This window comes from Diceros bicornis, chromosome 4 (genome assembly GCF_020826845.1).
Source record: "Diceros bicornis minor isolate mBicDic1 chromosome 4, mDicBic1.mat.cur, whole genome shotgun sequence".
Lineage (NCBI taxonomy): Eukaryota > Metazoa > Chordata > Mammalia > Perissodactyla > Rhinocerotidae > Diceros > Diceros bicornis.
In genome coordinates, this window is record NC_080743.1 from 59,802,298 (window position 1) to 59,822,625 (window position 20,328).

Sequence of the window (20,328 nt, forward strand, 5' to 3'; positions counted from 1 at the left end):
AGAAGCCGTGTGTCGGTGCGCGCCCAGGATGCGAACCCGGGCCGCCAGTAGTGGAGCACACACACTTAACCGCTAAGCCACGGGGCAGGCCCTGAAATTTACCCTCTTAACCATTTTAAGCATACAGTTCAGTAGTGTTAATTATATTCACATTGCTGTGTAACAGATCTCTAGAATTTTTTCATCTTGCAAAATCGAAAGTCTATACCCATTGGACAACTCCCCATTCCCCCTCCTCCCAGCTCTTGGCAACCACTATTCTACTTTCTGTCTATGAATCTGACTACGCTAGGTACTTCACATAAGTGGAATCATACAGTATTTGGCCTTTTTCAACTGCCTTATTTCTCTCACCATAGTGTCCTCAAGGTTTATCCATGTTGTAGCATGTGACAGGTTTCCTTCCTTTTTTGAGGCTGAATAATATTCCATTGTATGTATTTCATCTGTTGATGGACACTGGCTTGTTTTCACTTCTTGGCTGTTGTGAATAATGCTGCAATGAACATGGGTGTGAAAATATCTCTTCAAGATCCTGTCTGCTATGGCTTCTATATTGGAGTTATTTGGCTTCTCTAGTTCTTTCTTTCTCCCCTGCTGGCTCCTTTTCTTCCTCCCATTTCCCAATGCACTTTTACCCCAAGCCTGACTTTCAGTGTTCAAAGCACCCTTGCCAGACTTCCTCTCTTGTGGCTCCCCTGATGACCTCTAGGCCAAGGGTTGTGGGGGTGGTGTGGGGTGGTGAAAAGGGCACTGGGCCAGACTGGGCTCCTGGGACCTTCATCTGCTGTTAACAGACTCAGACAGCCTTCCCTGTCTGCACCTCAATTTCTTCATGTCTCAGAAGGAAGGAATGCGCAGGAAGCTCTTCCTGCTTTAAGCATTATGGACCCCTCACTGTCAAACATACAGCTCCAGAGCTGAACCTTCTCCTGTGCTCCAGGCAGTACAAGGACAAGCCTGCTGCACATCTTCATCCAAGTGCCCCAGAGGCTCCTGGAACCACACCCTTTCTCTGCCTCCCCCACTGTCACTCTGGAATGTACTCTTTCCTCATCTTTCTCTAAGGTACAATGTAGAGGCTGTCTCCTCCATACCGTCTTCCCAGCCTGCCCAGTCCTGGCTGATTATTCTTCCCTACGATTTCCCCAGCACTCACTGGATCACTCGTGAGGTACTTAGACCAACCATAAGGATGTAAGATATAGAAGGGATGACACATGTGGTTACCTCTGCTGGACTGCCAACACCCTGGGGACAGGAGGCATCTCAGCCTCATCTCCATAGCCTACAGCATGAGGCACTATGCTATAGTGAAAGGAGGCGCTTGGGAAATGCTTACCATTTGTGGGAGCAAAGCCTTGGTCAGTCTCATCTTGCGTAACCTCTCTGCAGCCCTTGACATTGGTCACATTCCTTCTTGTAACCCTTGTCCTTTGGTCTCTGGTTGCAGTGCTCTTGCTTATCTTCCTACCTCTCTGGCCACTGCTTCTCAGTTTCCTTCAAGCACTCCTCTTCTCTCCCTTTAAAAGTCCCCTTGGGCAATGTCTTCCCTGTCTATTGCTTCCGCTCCCACCTCTTAACCAAGGATGCCCATTCATTCATTCAGCACACATGCACTCAGTACCTGCTACGGTTCAGAATCTGGCTTTGACAGCTGGGGAGACACATGAATCAGACCTGCTGCCTGCCTTCACGGGCCTTACAATCCAGCAGTAGGGACGGGCTGGCAACAATCAGAGCTGGGGTGGGATGGGGAAGAGGTATGGTAGGGGACAGTGTATTGCCAGCTCAGGCTTCCTGCCTCCACCCAGATACACCACAGACATCTCTAACACATGTCCCACGTTGATCATCCTCTCCAAACCTGCTGCCCCTCCCATGTTCCCATGCTAGTTAATCGCACTGCAATGTAGAAGCTTGGGACTCATCCTACACTTCCTCTCTCATCCCCTCCACATTCAGTGGGCCACTGGTCTCCTCTCCTCTCCTCTTCCCTCTCCCTGGAATTCCTCAGCACCTCTCCAGTCCCATCAGGCCCAGACAACCTCACCAAGACAACCAGAGCCAACCCCTAACCAGTCTCTGCCACCTTCTCCCCTCCCATCCCATCCATATTCTGCTCTACGGTCAGGGTCAAGAGGAGCTTACTAAAAAAATTCTGCCTAAAACTGCCAAATGGCTTTTATTAAATCCAGAATTAAAAAATGACAACCCCTTGGAATGGCATGCCTTGCCTCCAGCTCCTCCATGCACACCTTGATGCTACTTGCAGTTCCTGAGCCCCTTTATACAGCTTCGTGGAAACCTTTATTGAGGGCCTAGCGTTACTCCAGTCCTTGGTGACACAGGGATGAATAGACATCCTGCCTAAAGGAACTAACCATGAGCTTCCTTTGGGTATGCTATTTCTTCCACCTAGAACATCATCCCCTCTGTGGATTCTTCTCTAACCTCCCATGCAGAGTTAGTGCCCTATGCACACCTCAGTACAACCCTTTGTATGCAATGCTGATGCTTCATTGTGCTTCTGTGGGCCTGGCATATGGTAGGCACTCTCTCAATGCTGACACCTGTTCATTTATTCAACAAATATTTACTGAGCACTTGCTATGTGACAGGCACTGTTAGGTGCTGAGGGCACATCAATGAACAAAACAGACACAATTCCTGCTGTCATGGAGCATACATTCTAATGTGGGAGATGGATAATAGATATATAAATCAGTAAAATAGATAGGGAACACTAGATGGTAAGGTGCAATGGAGAAAAAACATTAAGTTGGAGAAAGAAGGTTGAGAGTGGGTGGGGTGTCTACAATTTTCAGTAGGGGATTCAGAGTAGGTCTCCCCAAAAGGAAACTCTGTACGAATTAAGCAGTCACTCCTTGCTCTTCCTCCCCCAAGTCCTAGGCAACTGCTAATCCACTAATGTACTTTCCCTCTCTATAGATTTGTCTATTCTGCATATTTCATATAAATGGAATTACATAATATGTGACCTTTGTGTCTGGCCTATTTCATTGAGCATAATGGTTTCCAGTCATCCATGTTGTAGTATGTAGCAATACTTCATTCCTTTTCATCACTGAATAATATTCCAACACATGGATATACTACAGTTTGTTTCTACTTTTTGTCTATTGTGAATGGTGCTGCTCTGAACATTTGTGGACAGGTTTCTGTTTGAACACCTGTTCTCAACTCTTTTGGATATATAGTCAGAGTGAAATTGCTTGGTCATATGGTAATTTTGTTTAATTTACTGAGGAATCACCAACTTGTTTTCCACAGCATCTACACCATTTTACATTCCCATCAGCAACATCTGAGGGTTCCAATTCCTCTACATCCTTCCTAACATTTGTTACTTTCTGGGTTTTTGTTTGTTCGTTTTCCTTAAAGCCATCCTAGTGGGTGTGAAGTAGGATCTCATTATGGTTTTGACTTGCATTTCCCTAACGACTGATGATAGTTGAGCATCTTTTCATGTGCTTATTGGCCAATATCCTTTGCCCATTTTTTTAATTGGGTTATCTTTCTATAGTTGAGTTGTAGAAATATCTATTTTGAAATGAATTGGCTCTCCACCTCAGACCTCCCAGTCCCTCATTTAAAGAGCTTTTCCTCTTCTTTTAAATCCATGTACTACAGGCAAATAGTTTCAGAGCTGGAAGAGACCCTTAATGTCATTTATTCCACCTCCAGGATGTCCCCTATTCCCGCAATTTTTTGAGTTGCCAAACCGCAAAATTAGTTGTCTAACCTTAGTCCTTCCTGAGGCAGATTGGCCTCTACTGTTTTGGCTCTATAAATGAGAAAAGTTATGCAAAAATTACAGATTAGATTTGCATTTAAAGATTCTAATAGATCTGAAACACAAGGTGACCCATTTAGATTTGGATCTTCAAGAACCTGCCTGAAACTCGATTTCCGCGAATTAGAAAGGACACGCCCGCGCGCCGTAGAATTGAGGGCATGGCGAAGCTAATGAAGGCGTGGCTTATGCCCAAATTCAAGATGGCCGACAAGGACCTTCTATCCCTGCACCAGGGGTGGTGGGGAGAGGCTCAAAGAACGCCATTGGTGGAGTTGCCCACGGATCATCCCCGCCCCCTGTAGGGGGCGGGAGTGACAGCGTCCCAATTTCCGGTTCCGGCAGCACCGGGGTCCCCGGCGAGATGGAGGAAGATGCGACCCGAGGCCAGAAGTCGCGGGGAACAGAGGTTAGAGTGGGAGCTGCGGCTTAGAGGTCCGGGCTTGGACTTCGCCTCAGACGCGGCGGAACCGCCCTGATCTGAGAAGGTAAGAAACCACCGGCTTGGGGTGCCTGAGGACTAAGGTCTCCGAGGACCTGGAGCTGTCAAGAAGGCAGCGAGCGTCTGCAGTGCCCGGCTGCAGTTCCATGGGAGCCCGCCACGCAGTTTTGGGGATGAAGGACGACTCCCACAAGGCACCTTTTCCTGTCGGTGGAGCATGAGGTTCGCAGACAGCGAAAGAAGCATGACGAGAGGCATGGCAAGGGGCATGTCCGAGGACCCAGAGGCGGCTGTGCAGGGGCCAGGACAGAAGCTGCATAAAGGGGGTGTCCTGTGGAGTAGATGGAGAGGATTGTCATGGGGGTGTCTGTGATGAGGGATCACGTGGGTACCTATGGAAGACCAAAAGCAGGCTGGGTGGGAATCTCACCATGTCTGAGGGAGGAGATTATCTCGAAGGAGGGGTCGGAGGCATAGCCAGGGACCTCCCCTAAGGAAATGCATATTCATTAGGACAGGTAGGCAAGCATGTAAATATATTCCCATTCATGTGGTAGATTGCTCCCAGGATGCAGAGCCTTGATGCACATGCAGTAGGGAGAACAGAGGAACAGAAGGAGGAAGAAAAGATCTTGTGTCCAGCTGAGAGGTGGGGACCACACCCCATGGTGTCTTGTCAGGAGTTGCAGAAGGTGATCTGATTTGGTGAGAGTGGTTGACTGAAAAGATCTGAATGAGTCTAGCTGTCATCATTGGGCCCAGTTCTGGTGACAAGTCAGGATGGAGTCAGAGGGCTCCTAATCTAGTCTTAGTGGTCCTGGACTCCTGGAGTCGTTGTTGTTGTTATGATACTGACAATCCTTAATATTTAAAGCAATGCTTTCCAAACTCCGATGCACGTATTAATTACTCAGAGATCTTGTTAAAATGATGGCTCTTGTTCAGCAGATCTAGGGTGCATTCTGAAATTCTGTATTTCTAACAAGCTCCCAAGTGATGCCCAAGCTGCTGGTCTGTGCACCAGTCTGAGTAGCAAAGATTTAGAGCAGCACTGTCCAACAGAGCTTTCTGCAATGGTAGTAATGCTTTGCTGTTAACAAAATGTTTTCACACATCTTAGCTCATATGAGTTGCACCACACTGTTATATAGCCATGGCAGGCTTTATTAGCCCCATCTCACAGATGAGGAAACTGAATTTCAGTGAAGTGACTTGGTTCCAATCCTACTAGTAAGTAATGGAAGTGGAATTCAAATTTGATTCTCCTGACTACTAGTATTCTTTCTACGGTATGACTTTGCCTTCCAGGTGACACTGCCTTGTCCTGAACCAGAATCTTATCCCAGAACCTAGTGAATAGTCTGGTGTGATTTTTCTGGTACAGAGAGAGTGGAAGTGAAGGGGAGATGTATCCATCCCTCAAGTTTGTCCCTTTTCACTGATAGGCTCAGTAGTGGGGGCTTTGCCTCTGACCTCTCATTTGATGACTTCAGGACATCCTGGGTCATCTGTTGGGTCCCCAGGGGAAGCACTTCAACCTTTGTACCTGAGCAGTGTTAAAAGATGGGGGAAAATTCAGAATTGGAGCCATGCACACAAATAAGGGTCTGGGAAAGAGCCATAAAGAAGTTGGGCTGATTGAGTTAGGAGAAGGGAAGGCTGAAGGAAGTTTGCAAACAGGTGGTAACTGCAAGGAGGATTTTCCAGAGAGTAAAACAAGGGGAACTGGTTTTGATATTTCAGCAGGAAGTCTGGAGGTTATATAACAAAGATGAGGTTGAGATCCCACCTTTAGGAGCAGCCCAACCTTTTAAAGGGGTAGAGGGAGTGGGTGCAATGCCCCCTCTCCCTTCAACTGTGGAGGCTTGTCCCTCTGAGGCATGACCCTTCGTGGCTTCTCCTGTCACTATGGCAATGGTAAGAGTTACCTGCTTCGGCCTTGCAGAGGCTGCCCTTCCTTCTGGGAATTTAAAATAGACTGGCACATATGAGAGATGGAGGAAAGTGGGGAAATGGGGCACTGGGTCCTGCCTTAGGATTTCTCATCAGGAGATATTGGTATTTTGTCATTCAGCTTGACAAGTTGAGATGGTGCCCATAAAACCAGGTCCTGGAACAGAATCCTTGGTTGCTCTGCCCCTCTGCCCTGCTTGGCATGCAGTTTGCATGAGCTCGGCAGGAGGCCCTCCTGCTTGAGCCCTGCTGTATTTATTTGTCCTGTGACAACAGCATGCCCGCCCAGCCACACAGCTCGGTCACTCCACAAGCACACTGGAAAAGCAGAGGCAGCTCTTGGTTTTTCTGAAACAGAGACCTGAGAAAGGTCTCTGGGCATCTTCAGGGCCAGGAGCTTATGCTTAACCCTTGGGTGACTGGCAGTCATGAGGGAATTTTGCCTCCCACAGATGGGAATGAATTGGCTTCAGACTGAACAGAGAGATTTGTCTTGGAACTCCTCAACTCCCATGAGGTAGAAGACATGGTGGAGTAGAGGAGAAATCCTGGCTCATATCCTGCCTCCACCAGTGACCAGCTGCATGACCTTGGGCCTGTCCTTTTAACCTGTCTGACCCTCCATTTCCTCATTTAGCAGAAGTGTCTAACTGTACACAGGTTAAGTTGTGAGGATTACATGAAGTAATAGCTATTCTGCAAATCCTAGTGTCTCTCTATCTCTCCTCATCTCTCAGTTGTAATGGACAAATGACCTTGGGACCCTGGATGACAAACATCCTGGGGCAGGGGAGACAGTGACCACCTTCTCTTGAAGAGCCTCAAAGGAGAAGATTGCCCTGCTGGACTTGGTGGGTGTCCTAGGCTGAGGCTGGGGAGGAAGGGTTACTTTTGCCCACAGCAAGTGGCAATATCAATGTTCAGGGGTTCTCCTCCTAGAACCCCACCTCTAGCTCATTTCCCACAGCCTAGCTTCTCCATTCTGGCCAACCCAGTTGTTTCAAGCCATTGTTCTCTCTCTTTCACTCTCTACATGTATTCCTCCTTCATTCATGCTGCTTTGTCCTCCTCCAGGAAGCCTGTCTTGGTCACATGTACCTCACCCATGCCTCACCTTGAAGCTGAGGTTTTCCCTCACCTCGCATGTACTCCCAGTTTGCACTGCTGGTGGCCCATACTTTAATGAAAGTGATACAGTCCAGCTCAGGGAATTCCGGAAAGCTAACTTTGCTTCCCCACTGACTTCCCTGGTAAACCAAGAAGCTACTTATGCTAGTTGGGACCTTTGGGTGGGGACAGTGGTTGAAGATGAACTCTGATTAGATACTCGACGTGAGGTTTGCCAAGGCACTGGCACTGGGACTGCTTGTATAGAACATTTCAGCTCTCTAGACTTGTCCCGTTGATGTGGCCACATCCCTTCCCAGCCCTTAGGGATTTCTCTCACAGGCTGGGGAGCCCCTGACTTCTCGTTTCCTGGAATTTAACTTCCCACTTTCCCCTACTGGCTGAAAATGTCCAGTACCCTACACAGGAGCACTTAGATTGCCACTAAGAATATGTCCAATAAGAATATGTCCAACATATGATGTCCTCTTGTTTGACAGTTCTTAAGTTGGAAGCTCCTGATTTTATACAGTTATTCCATTAGTAAGATTATTAGTTTTGTTTGAAATTTTAGGTGATGGATACACTTAACATGAGGGCCACGTGTACATTAATTTCCCTGGTTTCTTTATTTCTGTATCTTACATCCCTTCCCCAGGGAGATACAATCCCCAGAGGGATACCGTGTCTCCTTGAACAGACAGTGAGTTTCTCGAAGGCAGAGTCTTTATCTTTTCTGTCACTTGAATTTCCCTTCATTATATAGGACTGCGGTTATGATTTATATGCTTAGGGATGAAAAGGGCCAAACATATTCTCTCCTCTGAAGTTCTGAAGACTCTTCAGGGAAACTGCTTACCTCTCAGGTGGATCTTTTCTTTCTCTAGAGTGAGTTATCTAATAACCAAAGAGGACTCTGACCTTTGGCTTATTCCTAACTTTCTAACTCCTTTCATAAGAGGGCGGGGAGGGAGGGGGGGCCCTGTGGTGTGAAAGCCCCACTTAGCTTCTTCCCCACACTTGCTTCTAATGCAGACTGGAGAAAATATAACTGTAGTGAGCATGGGTCAGGGGAGCTCAGAGGGCCCAGCACAGGAAACCAGAAGTAAAATAAGGTGAGTCAGCTGGTAAATGGTGATAAAAGAGGTACCCTGCTGAGGATGAAAGGCCAAAGGTGGTGACTCCTCAGTGGGCGCAGGAGCATCAGAAATGGAGCACTTCTCTTCAGCCTTTAGGAACCTCGTAAATGTCACCTAGTGACATCCCATTAGCCCACTTAAAGGCCTTGCGTCCTGTCAGGTGATCGGTTTGTCCATAGCATCCTGAGCTCTGCCTGGGTGAGCCAGAGAAGGAAAAGGAGAATGGGCTATGACACCAGAGCCCAGGCAGAAGCAGAGAGACCAGGATTGAGACCCGATAGGCTGGGGGTAGGGAACTGAGGTGGGAGTGGAGCCAGGGGAGTTGCTGAGGTGGGGAACAATTTCTGGAATTGGGAAGGACTGATAAAGGAGAGAGAGGGGGCAGTATCCTTATCTGTGAAGGAGACTCAGGTGGTGGTTGGCAGAGCCAGACTGGGTAAAGTCTAAGCTTTGGGGAGGTGAGTACCCCAGGAGATGAAGGCTGAGAATGGGGTTTCAGAGCCTAGCCAGAAGGGGAAGTGAGAAGTTCTGACCTCCTCCCTCACATCCCTCCACTCTGCTCAAATCCTCAGGTCTTCAGGCACAATGGAGGACAAGCGCAACATCCAGATCATCGAGTGGGAACACCTGGACAAGAAGAAGTTCTACGTGTTTGGTGTGGCAATGACAATGATGATCCGTGTCAGTGTCTACCCATTCACCCTCATCCGCACCCGGTTGCAGGTTCAGAAAGGCAAGAGCCTCTACCATGGGACCTTTGACGCCTTCATCAAGATCCTGCGAGCAGATGGGGTGACTGGCCTCTACCGGGGCTTCCTGGTCAACACCTTCACCCTCATCTCTGGCCAGTGCTATGTCACCACGTACGAGCTCACCCGGAAATTTGTAGCAGACTACAGCCAGAGCAACACAGTCAAATCTCTGGTGGCCGGTGGCTCAGCCTCTCTCGTGGCCCAGAGCATCACGGTGCCCATTGATGTGGTCTCCCAGCACCTGATGATGCAGCGCAAGGGTGAGAAAATGGGCCGCTTCCAAGTGCGAGGGAACTCAGGGGGACAAGGGGTAGTTGCCTTTGGCCAAACCAAGGACATCATCAGGCAGATCCTGCGGGCTGATGGGCTTCGAGGCTTCTACCGAGGCTACGTGGCTTCACTGCTTACCTACATCCCAAACAGTGCTGTCTGGTGGCCCTTCTATCACTTCTATGCAGGTAAGCAGGGGCCAGGACAGTGGGAGGGGAGGAGGGGTTTACTAATGGGGCTGAGATACTATTGCTCTGTGCATGTTGGAGTGGGAGACTTAATGGGAGAATGGGCAATTTATTCAGAAAATATTTGAATCCAAGAGGTTCCAAGATGATGAGACATGGTTCTTGTCTTCAGGGAGCTTATACAGTCATGCGTCGCTTAACAATGGGAATACGTTCTGAAAAATGCGTCGTCAGGCAATTTCATCATTGTGTGAACATCATAGAGTATACTTCCACAAACCTGGGTGGTGTAGCCTACTACACACCTAGGCTATGTGATACTAATCTTATGGGACCACCACCCCATTATATGCGGTCCATCATTGACTGAAACGTCGTTATGCGGCACATGACTGTATTATAATGGGAGGAATCAGACACGTCAAGTAGATGACGTAGAACATAGAGTATGTTCTGGGTGCATTGGGATCAACTAGGGTTAGTGGATTACTGGCAGAGATTTGGACGGTGGGGAAGGACAAAATTCATGGGATGTTTGAGATTTGAAGATGAAATTGATGGATAACAGTGAGCTTTTGAGTTGGATGCCAAGATGTGATAGAACCTTTTTGTGTATGTGTGTGTGTGAGGAAGATTGGCCCTGAGCTAACATCTGCCAATCCTCCTCTTTTTGCTGAGGAAGACTGGCCCTGGGCTAACATCCGTGCCCATCTTTCTCCACTTTATATGGGACGCCGCCACAGCATGGCTTGCCAAGTGGCGCATCAGTGCGTGCCCAGGATCCGAACCTGTGAACCCCGGGCCACTGCAGCGGAGCGTGCGCACTTAACCGCTTGTGCCGCTGGGCCCGCCCCCACCTTTTTTTTTTTTTTTTTGAGGAAGATCGTCCCTGAGCTAACATCTGCCAATCCTCCTGTCTTTTGCTGAGGAAGACTGGCCGTGGGCTAACATCCATGCCCATCTTCCTCCACTTTATGTTTTTTTTTGTGTGTGTGAGGAAGATCGGCCCTGAGCTAACATCTGCCGATCCTCCTTCTTTTGCTGAGGAAGACTGGCCCTGGGCTAACATCCATGCCCATCTTCCTCCACTTTATATGGGACGCCGCCACAGCATGGCTTGCCAAGTGGCACGTCGGTGCGTGCCTGGAATCCAAACCAGCGAACCCCGGGCTGCTACAGCGGAGCGCGCGCACTTAACCGCTTGCGCCACCGGGCCTGCCCAATGGAACCTTGAACCTCTCCACTCCTATAATGTATTTTTGTTCATAAGACATTTTATTTCTTTTTAAGTATTTCCCAGAAATGGGACTACTGGGTCAAAAGATAACATTTTGAGGGCCTCAATAAACATATTGCCAGATTTCCTTCTGAAAGGGCAGAGCGCATTGCCAAGAGCAGGACCTGAGTGTGCCTGCTACCCTGTGACATCCACAGCTTTGGGTAACCACCCAACTCCAGTTAGGGCAGTCTGTGCCTGGAACCTCCCTGATCCCTGCTGCTGGCTTCTAACTCTTGGCAGTGGGCATTCCGTCCCCTCCCATCTGGAACTTTTCTAACTAAATTTTGTAATGACTTCCTGACCTGTAATCATTTTGTCTCTATGACCCTGTACTTTTCTGGTTCTCCTATTTTTCTGATTGTACCTTCCTTTTTTTTTTTGGCTAGCCCTGTTTCTTTCTTCTTCTGTTTAACACAGTCTTTCATCTAGAGTATTTGGTAAAATTCACATACCTGGATTCCAGCCTGACACTTTGTATCAGATTCTTTGGGAATGGATCCTGGCAATCTTCATGTTAAAAAGACTCCTAGGAAATGTGAGCATTTTCTCTGGATTCTGTCTTTGCCCTTCTCTCCTCATTTAATTTCATTTACAATTGAGTTGTACTTTTCTAATATGTCCAAAAATCTGTATTTCCATTCCTAGACTAACCTGTCCACAGCTCTGGGCAGACATTCTGACTGTTGGACCTCTCAACTCGAATGCATTCATTTACATCTGAAATTTTATTCAATTAACTATTTTTCATCCCAGGCTGGCTTTCCCTTCTGACTTACTTTCATCTCTCAGTGGCCATGTTATTGTCCAAAGCACTGAGACTAAAGCCTTGGGGATTGTGCTTGGCCACTCCCTCTTCTTTGTCCCCACATCATTTGTCCTGGTGACCCCAGAATATCTTCCCCAACTTTCTGTCCATTCCTACTGCCTTTCCTGGAAACCATGCCCCTGTTACCACCCTCCTGGACTGCTACATTGGCCTTCTAGCTGTTTTCTTTTTTTTTTACCCCCTTTTTCTTCCCAAAGCCCCAGTAGATAGTTGTATGTCATAGCTGCACATCCTTCTAGTTGCTGTATGTGGGACGCGGCCTCAGCATGGCCGGATGAGCGGTGTGTGGGTGCACGCCCGGGATCCGAACCCGGGCCACCAGTAGCGGAGCACGTGCACTTAACCGCTAAGCCACGGGGCCGGCCCCATCTAGCTGTTTTTCTAGGTCTCTTCCTTCCAATCCATCACCCACCTCCCTAACAGATAAACTTTTTAAACCCTGGTTGTGATGTTCAGTGGCTCCCACTGCTTGCTGAGTAAAATCCAAACTTCAGCCTGACTTCCACCTCCCTTTGCAGTGAAACCTCCCCGTGTATAGTCTGTGCTGCAGCGAGGCCCGCTAATGCTCAGTTCCTCAGCCATGCACCCTCTCTCCCCCTCTGCTTTGTTCATATCATCCCTCTGCCTAGATGCCTTCCAGGTCCACTTACCCTGTGAAATCATGACTTACTTTAAGTGCTTCTTATTGCCTCCCCTCCCATCCTCTCCATGTAGCCGTAAACCCAGAAGTGATCTTTCCCTCCTTTCAACCCCCATGACATTGCTTGAATCTTTCTTAAGGCAGTTATAACATTTGCCTTGATATTATTTCTGTGTGCCTTATCTCTTCTACTATGTGGAAAGGTTCTTTTCTTAATACATTTTTTTTTCCTACCTTTATTGAGATATAATTGACTGGAAAGGTTCTTGGAAGGGGGAGGAAACTAAACTAACATTTATTGAATACCCCGTATGTGCCAGCCTCTGTGACACTCTGTGTCTCAGGGTCTGGTGAATTGTTAAGTGCTCAGTAAATATTTGTTGAATGGGTAGATTTGTTCTTGTCACTCCCTTTTGCTTAAAATCTACCAGTGCTGCCTGATGGGCATTTAGAATAAAATCCAATGCTTCCCATGGTCAATACAGGTCTATATGGTCTGGCCCCTGCCTGCTTTTCCAGCCTCATCTCATGCTACTCTCCCCTTACTCACTCTGGTCCATCCCCAATGCCCTTCTCTCAGTTCCTGAAACACACCAAGCTCTGTTCTTACCTCAGGGCCTTTGCAGATAATGTTCTTTCTGCCTGGAAAACCTTTCCCCTGTTCTTTGTGTGCCTGGCTCCTTCTCATGCTTCAGGCCTCGGCTTACATGCCACCTTAGCAAAGAGGACTTCTTTACCCATTGAAAAGAGGGCTCTTTTTGTTTTCTTCTTCAGCACCTGTTTCCTTCATAACACTTGTCATAATTTACAATTATTTTATCCCCAACTCCCAGCTCCTTAATTAGACTGTAAGTTCCATGAAGGCATTTCTCTGTCCATTTCTCTGTTTTATGTCTAGTGCTTATCACGGTGCCTGGCATCTAGTAACCATTAAGTAAATATTCATTTATGTTTCTTGTCCAAAGTCATTTAGCCAGAACGGACTTAAACCAAGTCATCCTGAGTTTATCTTCTGCCATACAGATAATGGGTGCCCAGTAGACATTTGTTGAATGAATGATGGAGAAGGAAAGACATGGGGCTCTTCCCCCACCCTCTTGCCTTTGTTTTTTCATCCTCTCCCTAAGCCCCAGGAAAATGGCATGTGTGCATGATTAGAATTGGAATCTGGATCCTGCTGCAGCTTGCAGCCCTGGGGGCCAGTGCAGACAGGCCCAAGGAGGCTGGCAGTGCCAGTCCAGTTGCTACCTTCCAATGGTTGCAAAATGCTTGTTTCTTAGGAGAAACAAGACACTCGTGAGGTGGAGCTGCCAGTTCACATTGTTTCTGTTTGCATGCTGACCCTGGGGAAGAAAGGGATTAGAAATCGGAGGAGAGGTGGTTCTGGTAGGGCTTAAGGAATTCTGCCATGCCGGTGGGGCTTAGAAACTCTCACTTCTGCCCTGCCAACCCCCTACCTTCCTACTTGTTCCCTAATCTTTAGTTGCCTGGCCACAAATTACCAAAACTAGGAGCATGAGAAAAAAATTCTTAAAGGTATTATGGCAACTGAAGTGTAGAGAGAAAACTGAGAGGGGATCTTTGAGATGATGAATCTGTTTTACATCCAGTCTCACTCAGAATAAAAGCCAAACTCCTTGCAATGGCTTCAAGGCCCTAAGTGACTTACTCTTGGACCTCATCTACTGTTCTTTCCCTCAGTCATTCTGCTTCAGGCATACTGGTCTTGCTGTCCCTTGGAAGACTTCAGGCATGCTCCTGCCTCAGGACCTTTGTATAGGATGTTACCTCTGCTTGGAAAGTTCTTTCCACAGATCCCTATGGCTTGCACTCTCCTTTGGGTCTTTGCTCAAACTTCACCTTCATGGAGAGGGCTTCCATGACTACCTTATTTAAAATGGCAACCTTTTCACCCCTTACCCTTGGCATTCCCTGTCTCCCTTTCCTGCTTTATTTTTATCTATAGGTAGCACACATCACCTTCTGACATAGCTATATATTTTGTTTTCAATTTGTTTACTGTCTCTTTTCCCCCACTAGAATGTAAATTTGATAGGGGCAGGGATTTGAGGCTGCTTTATTCACTGTTATATCCTTAGAACCCAGGGTGACTGGCTCATGCTAGTCACTCAATAAATCTTTGTTGAATAAATGAATGAATTCTTGTCTTTCATCTCCAGGGAGAGTAAAGCAAAAAATTCAATTGCACGTGAACTTCCCAGCGATACTGGGAATGGGTGGATCTGGGTACTCTTCCATCTTCTTACGAGCATTTTGAAAAGTGATTTTTTTCGTTCTTGATATAGGCTGGAGAAAAGTTCTCACTATAGGATATGACTTTCTCTTTTAATTGTAATTGTGTTTTTTTTAAAAAAACATTCATATAGGGCCGGCCCCGTGGCTTAGCGGTTAAGTGTGCGCGCTCCGCTGCTGGCGGCCCGGGTTCGGATCCCGGGCGAGCACCGACACACCGCTTCTCCGGCCATGCTGAGGCCGCGTCCCACATACAGCAACTAGAATGGATGTGCAACTACGACATACAAGTATCTACCGGGGCTTTGGGGGAAAAATAAATAAATAAAAATCTTTAAAAAAAAAAAAAACAGAAAAAAAAACATTCATATGGTTCAAAATTCAGAAGGTGGGAAAGGGTATGCAGTGAAAAGTCTCCTCACCCACTGTAGTCACCCAGGCCCTTCCTTAGAGACAATCAGTGTTACCAGTTATTCAGTGCATATATAAGAAAATATGTAGTGTGTGTTTTTCTAGCCTATGAATTGGGAGGAGTAGAGCACTAGCATAAGGTTTTTATATCAGGTAGGATTTCTGTCCATCAGATGAAAGGAGTCAGCAAGCAAAAAAGATAATCCCCTTCTCTAGAGGAATCTTGTCCTGTTCAAAATGGGTGATGACTTCTGGAAGGAGCCTGAGATTTATAATTTTTTGTTAGTTCAGATGGAAGCAAAAAAAACAAAAGATGGGAGTTACACGGTGAAGTGGCTAAGGATGGAGGGTTTGTCATCGTTGGGCCAACTGGTGGAAGCAGCATGAGGGCAGATGGGGTGGTACCTCACGTCTTGAGGCATTGTCTTTCCCTTGATTCCAGAGCAGCTCTCATACCTCTGTCCTAAGGAGTGCCCTCACATTGTCTTTCAAGCCATTTCGGGGCCCCTGGCTGCAGCCACTGCTTCCATCCTCACCAATCCCATGGATGTCATCCGAACCCGAGTACAGGTAAGACCAGCCTCTTCCCCACTCTCCTCCCAGAGAAGCCATTAGAAGCGTGATCTTCAGGTCCTCCAGCGTTCCCCTGACCTCTAGTGTCATGGCCCTCTAGTCCAGCCAGCCTTCTCCTGGTCATCCAGACCCTTCCTTGTGGTTACGACTTACCATCTACAGAAACCAGCTGAGCACTTTAAAGTACCTAGAATGTTTCTCTCATCCTATCTGCTACTTTGTGTGCCTCTACTCCTTTACTTGCCCATGCATCTAGGAATTCTTACTGGTTTCTTCTAGCCTTTCATTCTATTAGCATAGCCTATCAACCACCTTCTCCTTACCTTGCAGGTTTGTGGTAATTAGAAATACTGATTTCAGTTAATTTCCTAAGTCTGTCTGGTTTCTGCACTAGGCTCTGATCTCTTTACAGACAGTGAGAGTGACTGTTCTTGAATAGGTTTCAGATTGTACTGTGTGGACTCAGCAAAAACACTGACAAAGCCCTGGGTGGCACTGTCTAGGAATTATAGTCCTTGTCTTCAGTCGGCTCAAAGACAATTTCACAGCACCAAGTCCAAGGAAACAGTGTCTGAATGATGATGTATTATATACAAATGGTGGGTTTTCGCTGAATGATGATGTATTATATACAAATGGTAGGTTTGGGCTGTATAAAGCTTTAGGTGGAGAGAATGGGGGATTTTAATGTCTGATTTGGGTAGCTTAAGAGGAAAGCTGTCCAAGAGGGTGGAGTCATTGGGTTATGGCGAGGAGAGGCGGGAAGGAAAATAACTTTAACAGGTTGGGGGTGAAGTCAGCTTCCCTGATAGCAGGATGTTGGGACGGAGGTGGCTGGTAAATCTAGGTATATTTGTCGCTAGGAAAGAGTGCCCCCCCCCACACACATACACCACACAAATTTGAAAATGAATAAATTGGCATCTGATTGGTTTGCAAATAATGAAATGCATAGGTTCCATCCTCATTCTCTCCTGAACTTTGTCCTGGGTGTTCCACAAGGAGATCCAAGGGAAAGGACAAGTCTCTCCCTTGAGTTGCTCCCAGGCTGGAGGAGACAAAGTGCATATGAGGGCCAGAGGCATAGCTGAAATAGCCCTTGACATGGCTGTGGATAAGCGGGAGGGTTAGGGGAGCAGAGGTGGTCAGATGAGTGTACTGGAGAGGAAGGGAGTGTGGAGCAGGGTGCTCAGGGAGGAATGGTAGGATGTTCTTAGCCATAGAAGGGATTATCTTGTGAAGGCCATACAGTGTAGGGGGAGGTAGAACAAGGAGTGCCTTTGTCTTGCATTGGCTGAGGGTCTGAGTGGGGCGGTCTCTAAAGGTGTAGCTTGGTGGCAGGGTATGAGGGGGTTGAGGTGGGGGTAGGCCTGTTGAAAAAGAAGAGAGAAGAGATTCCTGCCTTAGCCAGGCTTCCAGTGTGACAGGGAAGACAGGTCATGGGGTGCTTGGAAGATGACAGGGTCAGAGTGGAGGACTCTAGCCCTGGGGGCTCAGAGGGATTGAGATGATCAGAATCAAAATCACAGACTGGCAAAGCTGCAGAGGACCTTAGAGGTGATTTAATCCAGCCTGCCTGAGACCAGAGAGAAGCACCCAGTCCAAAGACTCATAGCAATGTAGTTTATCTAATGATATTCATAACAGCTAATATTCATTGAACACCTACTGTCTGCCAGGCACTGTTCTCAGCATTTACAAGTATTCTTTTGTTTACCGCTCAGAAAAACCATGTGGGGTAGGTGGTATTATTATTGTTTTATATTTGAGAAAACTGAGGTGCAAAGAGTTAAGTAAATTATCTGAAGTTATGCTGTTAGTAAACTGGGGAGCAGAACTGAAACCCAGCCAGTCTGGCACCAGAGCCTATACTAACTCACTGTGTTGTACTGTCTCTCAGAAGCAGAATCCAGCCCTCTGACTCCCAAGTCTAGATCTTCCCACTTAGCCTAAGGCAGAGGGAGATGGAGCAGAGGTGCTTTGACTGCAGACCGTGGCCCTCCACTGTGTTGACTTTTCCAGGTTGAGGGCAAGAACTCCATCATCCTGACCTTCAGACAGCTGATGGCAGAAGAAGGGCCTTGGGGCCTCATGAAGGGCCTCTCGGCCAGAATCATCTCATCCACACCCTCCACCATTGTCATTGTGGTGGGCTACGAGAGCCTCAAGAAACTCAGCCTCCGACCTGAGCTGGTGGATTCGAGACACTGGTAACCAGTGGCGGGAAGAGAAGCCTGCTGTTTCCCACACTACTCTGGGTCAGGGGCATAGTGGGAAGGATAGTACCTTCTCCAAGTGCCCCCACCACATACCTAGCCCTGCCCTGGGCCAGGTGGCCTGTCTGGGGACAGGGATAGAGACTTTGAACTGTTCTTGCTGAAAAGGCTCCACGCCTGGATCCCTTGCCCCCATTATTTTTAATTTTCTTGCCAAACTGGGCTCCCTCACTCAGTCCCTGTACTCAGTCCTGCCTTAAGGAAACCTACTCTCCCTACCAATCCTACTCCACCCCTCCCCTGCTAACCCTTCTTCTGGCTTCCCCTTCATCTGTGTCCCTGAGATCCTGAGAAGAGCTGTACGGAGAGCTTGCTTACTACCACTGCTTCTTCCTCTTGGGCTTTCAGCCCAGATTCCTAGCAGCTGCCATCACCCCTTTCCTGGTTCATCTCTTAGGCTTGCTTATTTTTATTTTGGGACTGAGCTGCCCACCAGACTACCCTGCTTTTCCCTGCCACTGGGGGCAAGGTGCCAGGCATTTTTGCACAGGGAGTAGGAGTAGCAAAAACCTCTGGTTCTCCAGAGCACTCGTCCTCTCTTTGGAGAGTTATTAGGTTGGGGAGAAATGTTGATACTTTATTTTGTGTGTGTATTTTTTTTAACATCTGTGAACCAGGCTACTGTCTTAGTCCTGCTAAAGCACCAATCCTGCAGTCAGAGCCCACCCCTTCCTCACATAGATGGAAAAATGTAATGTAGTTTTCCCCTCAATCCCAGTTCCCTATCCCTTCCATGTCCCTTCAGGCCCAGCAGCCCCAGGACATATAAGCTGTTGGCTTTCCCTGGCCCAGATGACTCCAGTGGTGGGCACAGTTCTAAGTAGATCAAGCTGGCTGGGGCACACTGGACTTGGAGCACAACCGTGAAAAGTCAGGTTGAGCGAGTAGTTGATTTGGAAGTGACAAGTGGGTATGTGTGCTCCAGCGCCTCTCCCCAGACCAGCAGAGCCAAGCCTAGGAGAGGGCAGTGGAGGTTCTCAGCCCCAGCCAGTCATGACATACACATATATACCACAATCACTTGGACTTACGGAAACAGATGTTGTTTCACAATGGGAATCTCTGAGGTGTGGAACTGTTTGTGTTTCTCTTCTCCCTGATGTGAAGAGTCATCCTGGTCATGGTACCTTCTGGAGGGATGCTTGGAAGAGAGTAAAGAGCAGGTCAGAAAGTCACCCAATACCAGGACCACTGCATTTACCAGCCTGATACTGCCAAGATTATCTATTGAAGCTCTCAGGAGCTAGATGATGAGCCCTCCTTCCCTGCCTCATCCCCCGTCCCCTCCACCAAGCCTGTGTTGCAGGTGGAGAGAGGTGCAGCAAACGGAATGAGGAGGCATATCAAACCCTGCACTTCTACTTGAGACATTTGGCCCAGAGGATCCTTCAGACCTTCCTATTGGTCCCACTCCCTGGGAAAGGCCATGGTGCCAATTTGAAAGGTGCTAGCTACCTGAAGCCTTGATATTTCTTATGGCTGCCCCACATTCTATCACCTTGGCCAGATCAGAATCTGAAAACCACATTTCACTACCACCACTGCCCATCTTGGTCTCTTATCTTGGAGGGTTATTTTCCCTTTCACCTATTTTTCTTTTTGTTTGTCCTTTCTTGCACGTTGTCAGGAGTCCTCCAATTTCTGTCCATAAATGGCCATCAAAAGGGTTGGGCCCACAGATCATTCTGAATCTTCCTGTCCCTCAGTCACCCCTTTACTCTAAGAACCACCAACATAATGGAAGCCAGGGGCCCCACCTCTCTCTTTAAGCTCATCCTGGTGAGACCTTTGGCCATTGGTTTTCTCAGCTCCACACCATCCTCTCTCTAGAGACTTGTCTTCAATCCTTCCCCTCTATGGCAAAGTGGTAAAATATCATGGACAGGAGGTAGTCTCCTGCCTCTCATGTCTTAGGATGTTTCTCCCTCCCAGACTCCTTTCATTCTGTTTTATTTTCTTGTACAGTATTTTACAAGCCTTTCACCTGTTCTCTCTCCTCTCTGTCACACACACGCACACACAATTTTAAAGGATGATGTGCGTCTAATGAAAGGGACCCCTGGACCCTACTTTCCCATCACATAGTTTAGAGACTGGGATTGGGTGTGATTAAAATATACCTTGGTGGGGAAGGGACAGTGGGCTTCCGTTTTCCCAGGACCATGGACCGGACCAGCTGGAAATTTTGATGTATTGGTCCGTAGGCAAAACTGGAAGAAACTTTCCGGAGATTGGGCAAGACAGGAAACCTGATGGGAGTATTGAGGGACAGGGGGATGAAAATGCAGATACAGTTAACATTTGATAAAGTGGACTCATGAATATTAACAGCGAACATTCACTGTTGGCCTGTACGAAGTCTTTCGAGTGTAATTAAAAGTTTGTATTGAGCCGGTAAGCTT

General features: G+C 47.6%; 1 protein-coding gene across 5 annotated transcripts; it reads left to right on the forward strand.

The window, feature by feature from the left end:
* Nucleotides 1-4,104: 4,104 nt before the first annotated feature.
* On the forward strand, nucleotides 4,105-20,317 carry SLC25A44 (solute carrier family 25 member 44). 5 transcript variants are annotated; one of them, XM_058539437.1, is made up of 4 exons: nucleotides 4,107-4,305; nucleotides 9,031-9,668; nucleotides 15,571-15,647; nucleotides 17,673-20,317. In XM_058539437.1, exons 2-4 carry the CDS (start codon nucleotides 9,044-9,046, stop codon nucleotides 17,862-17,864), a joined length of 894 nt encoding a protein of 297 aa, XP_058395420.1. In that variant the 5' UTR covers nucleotides 4,107-4,305; nucleotides 9,031-9,043; the 3' UTR covers nucleotides 17,865-20,317. The 5 variants fall into 5 exon arrangements, with proteins under 5 accessions (XP_058395423.1, XP_058395420.1, XP_058395421.1 ...); XM_058539438.1 differs by lacking the exon at nucleotides 17,673-20,317 and adding an exon at nucleotides 17,551-17,659 and having other exon boundaries at nucleotides 15,520-15,647; XM_058539435.1 differs by having other exon boundaries at nucleotides 4,111-4,305; nucleotides 15,520-15,647.
* Nucleotides 20,318-20,328: the final 11 nt, after the last annotated feature.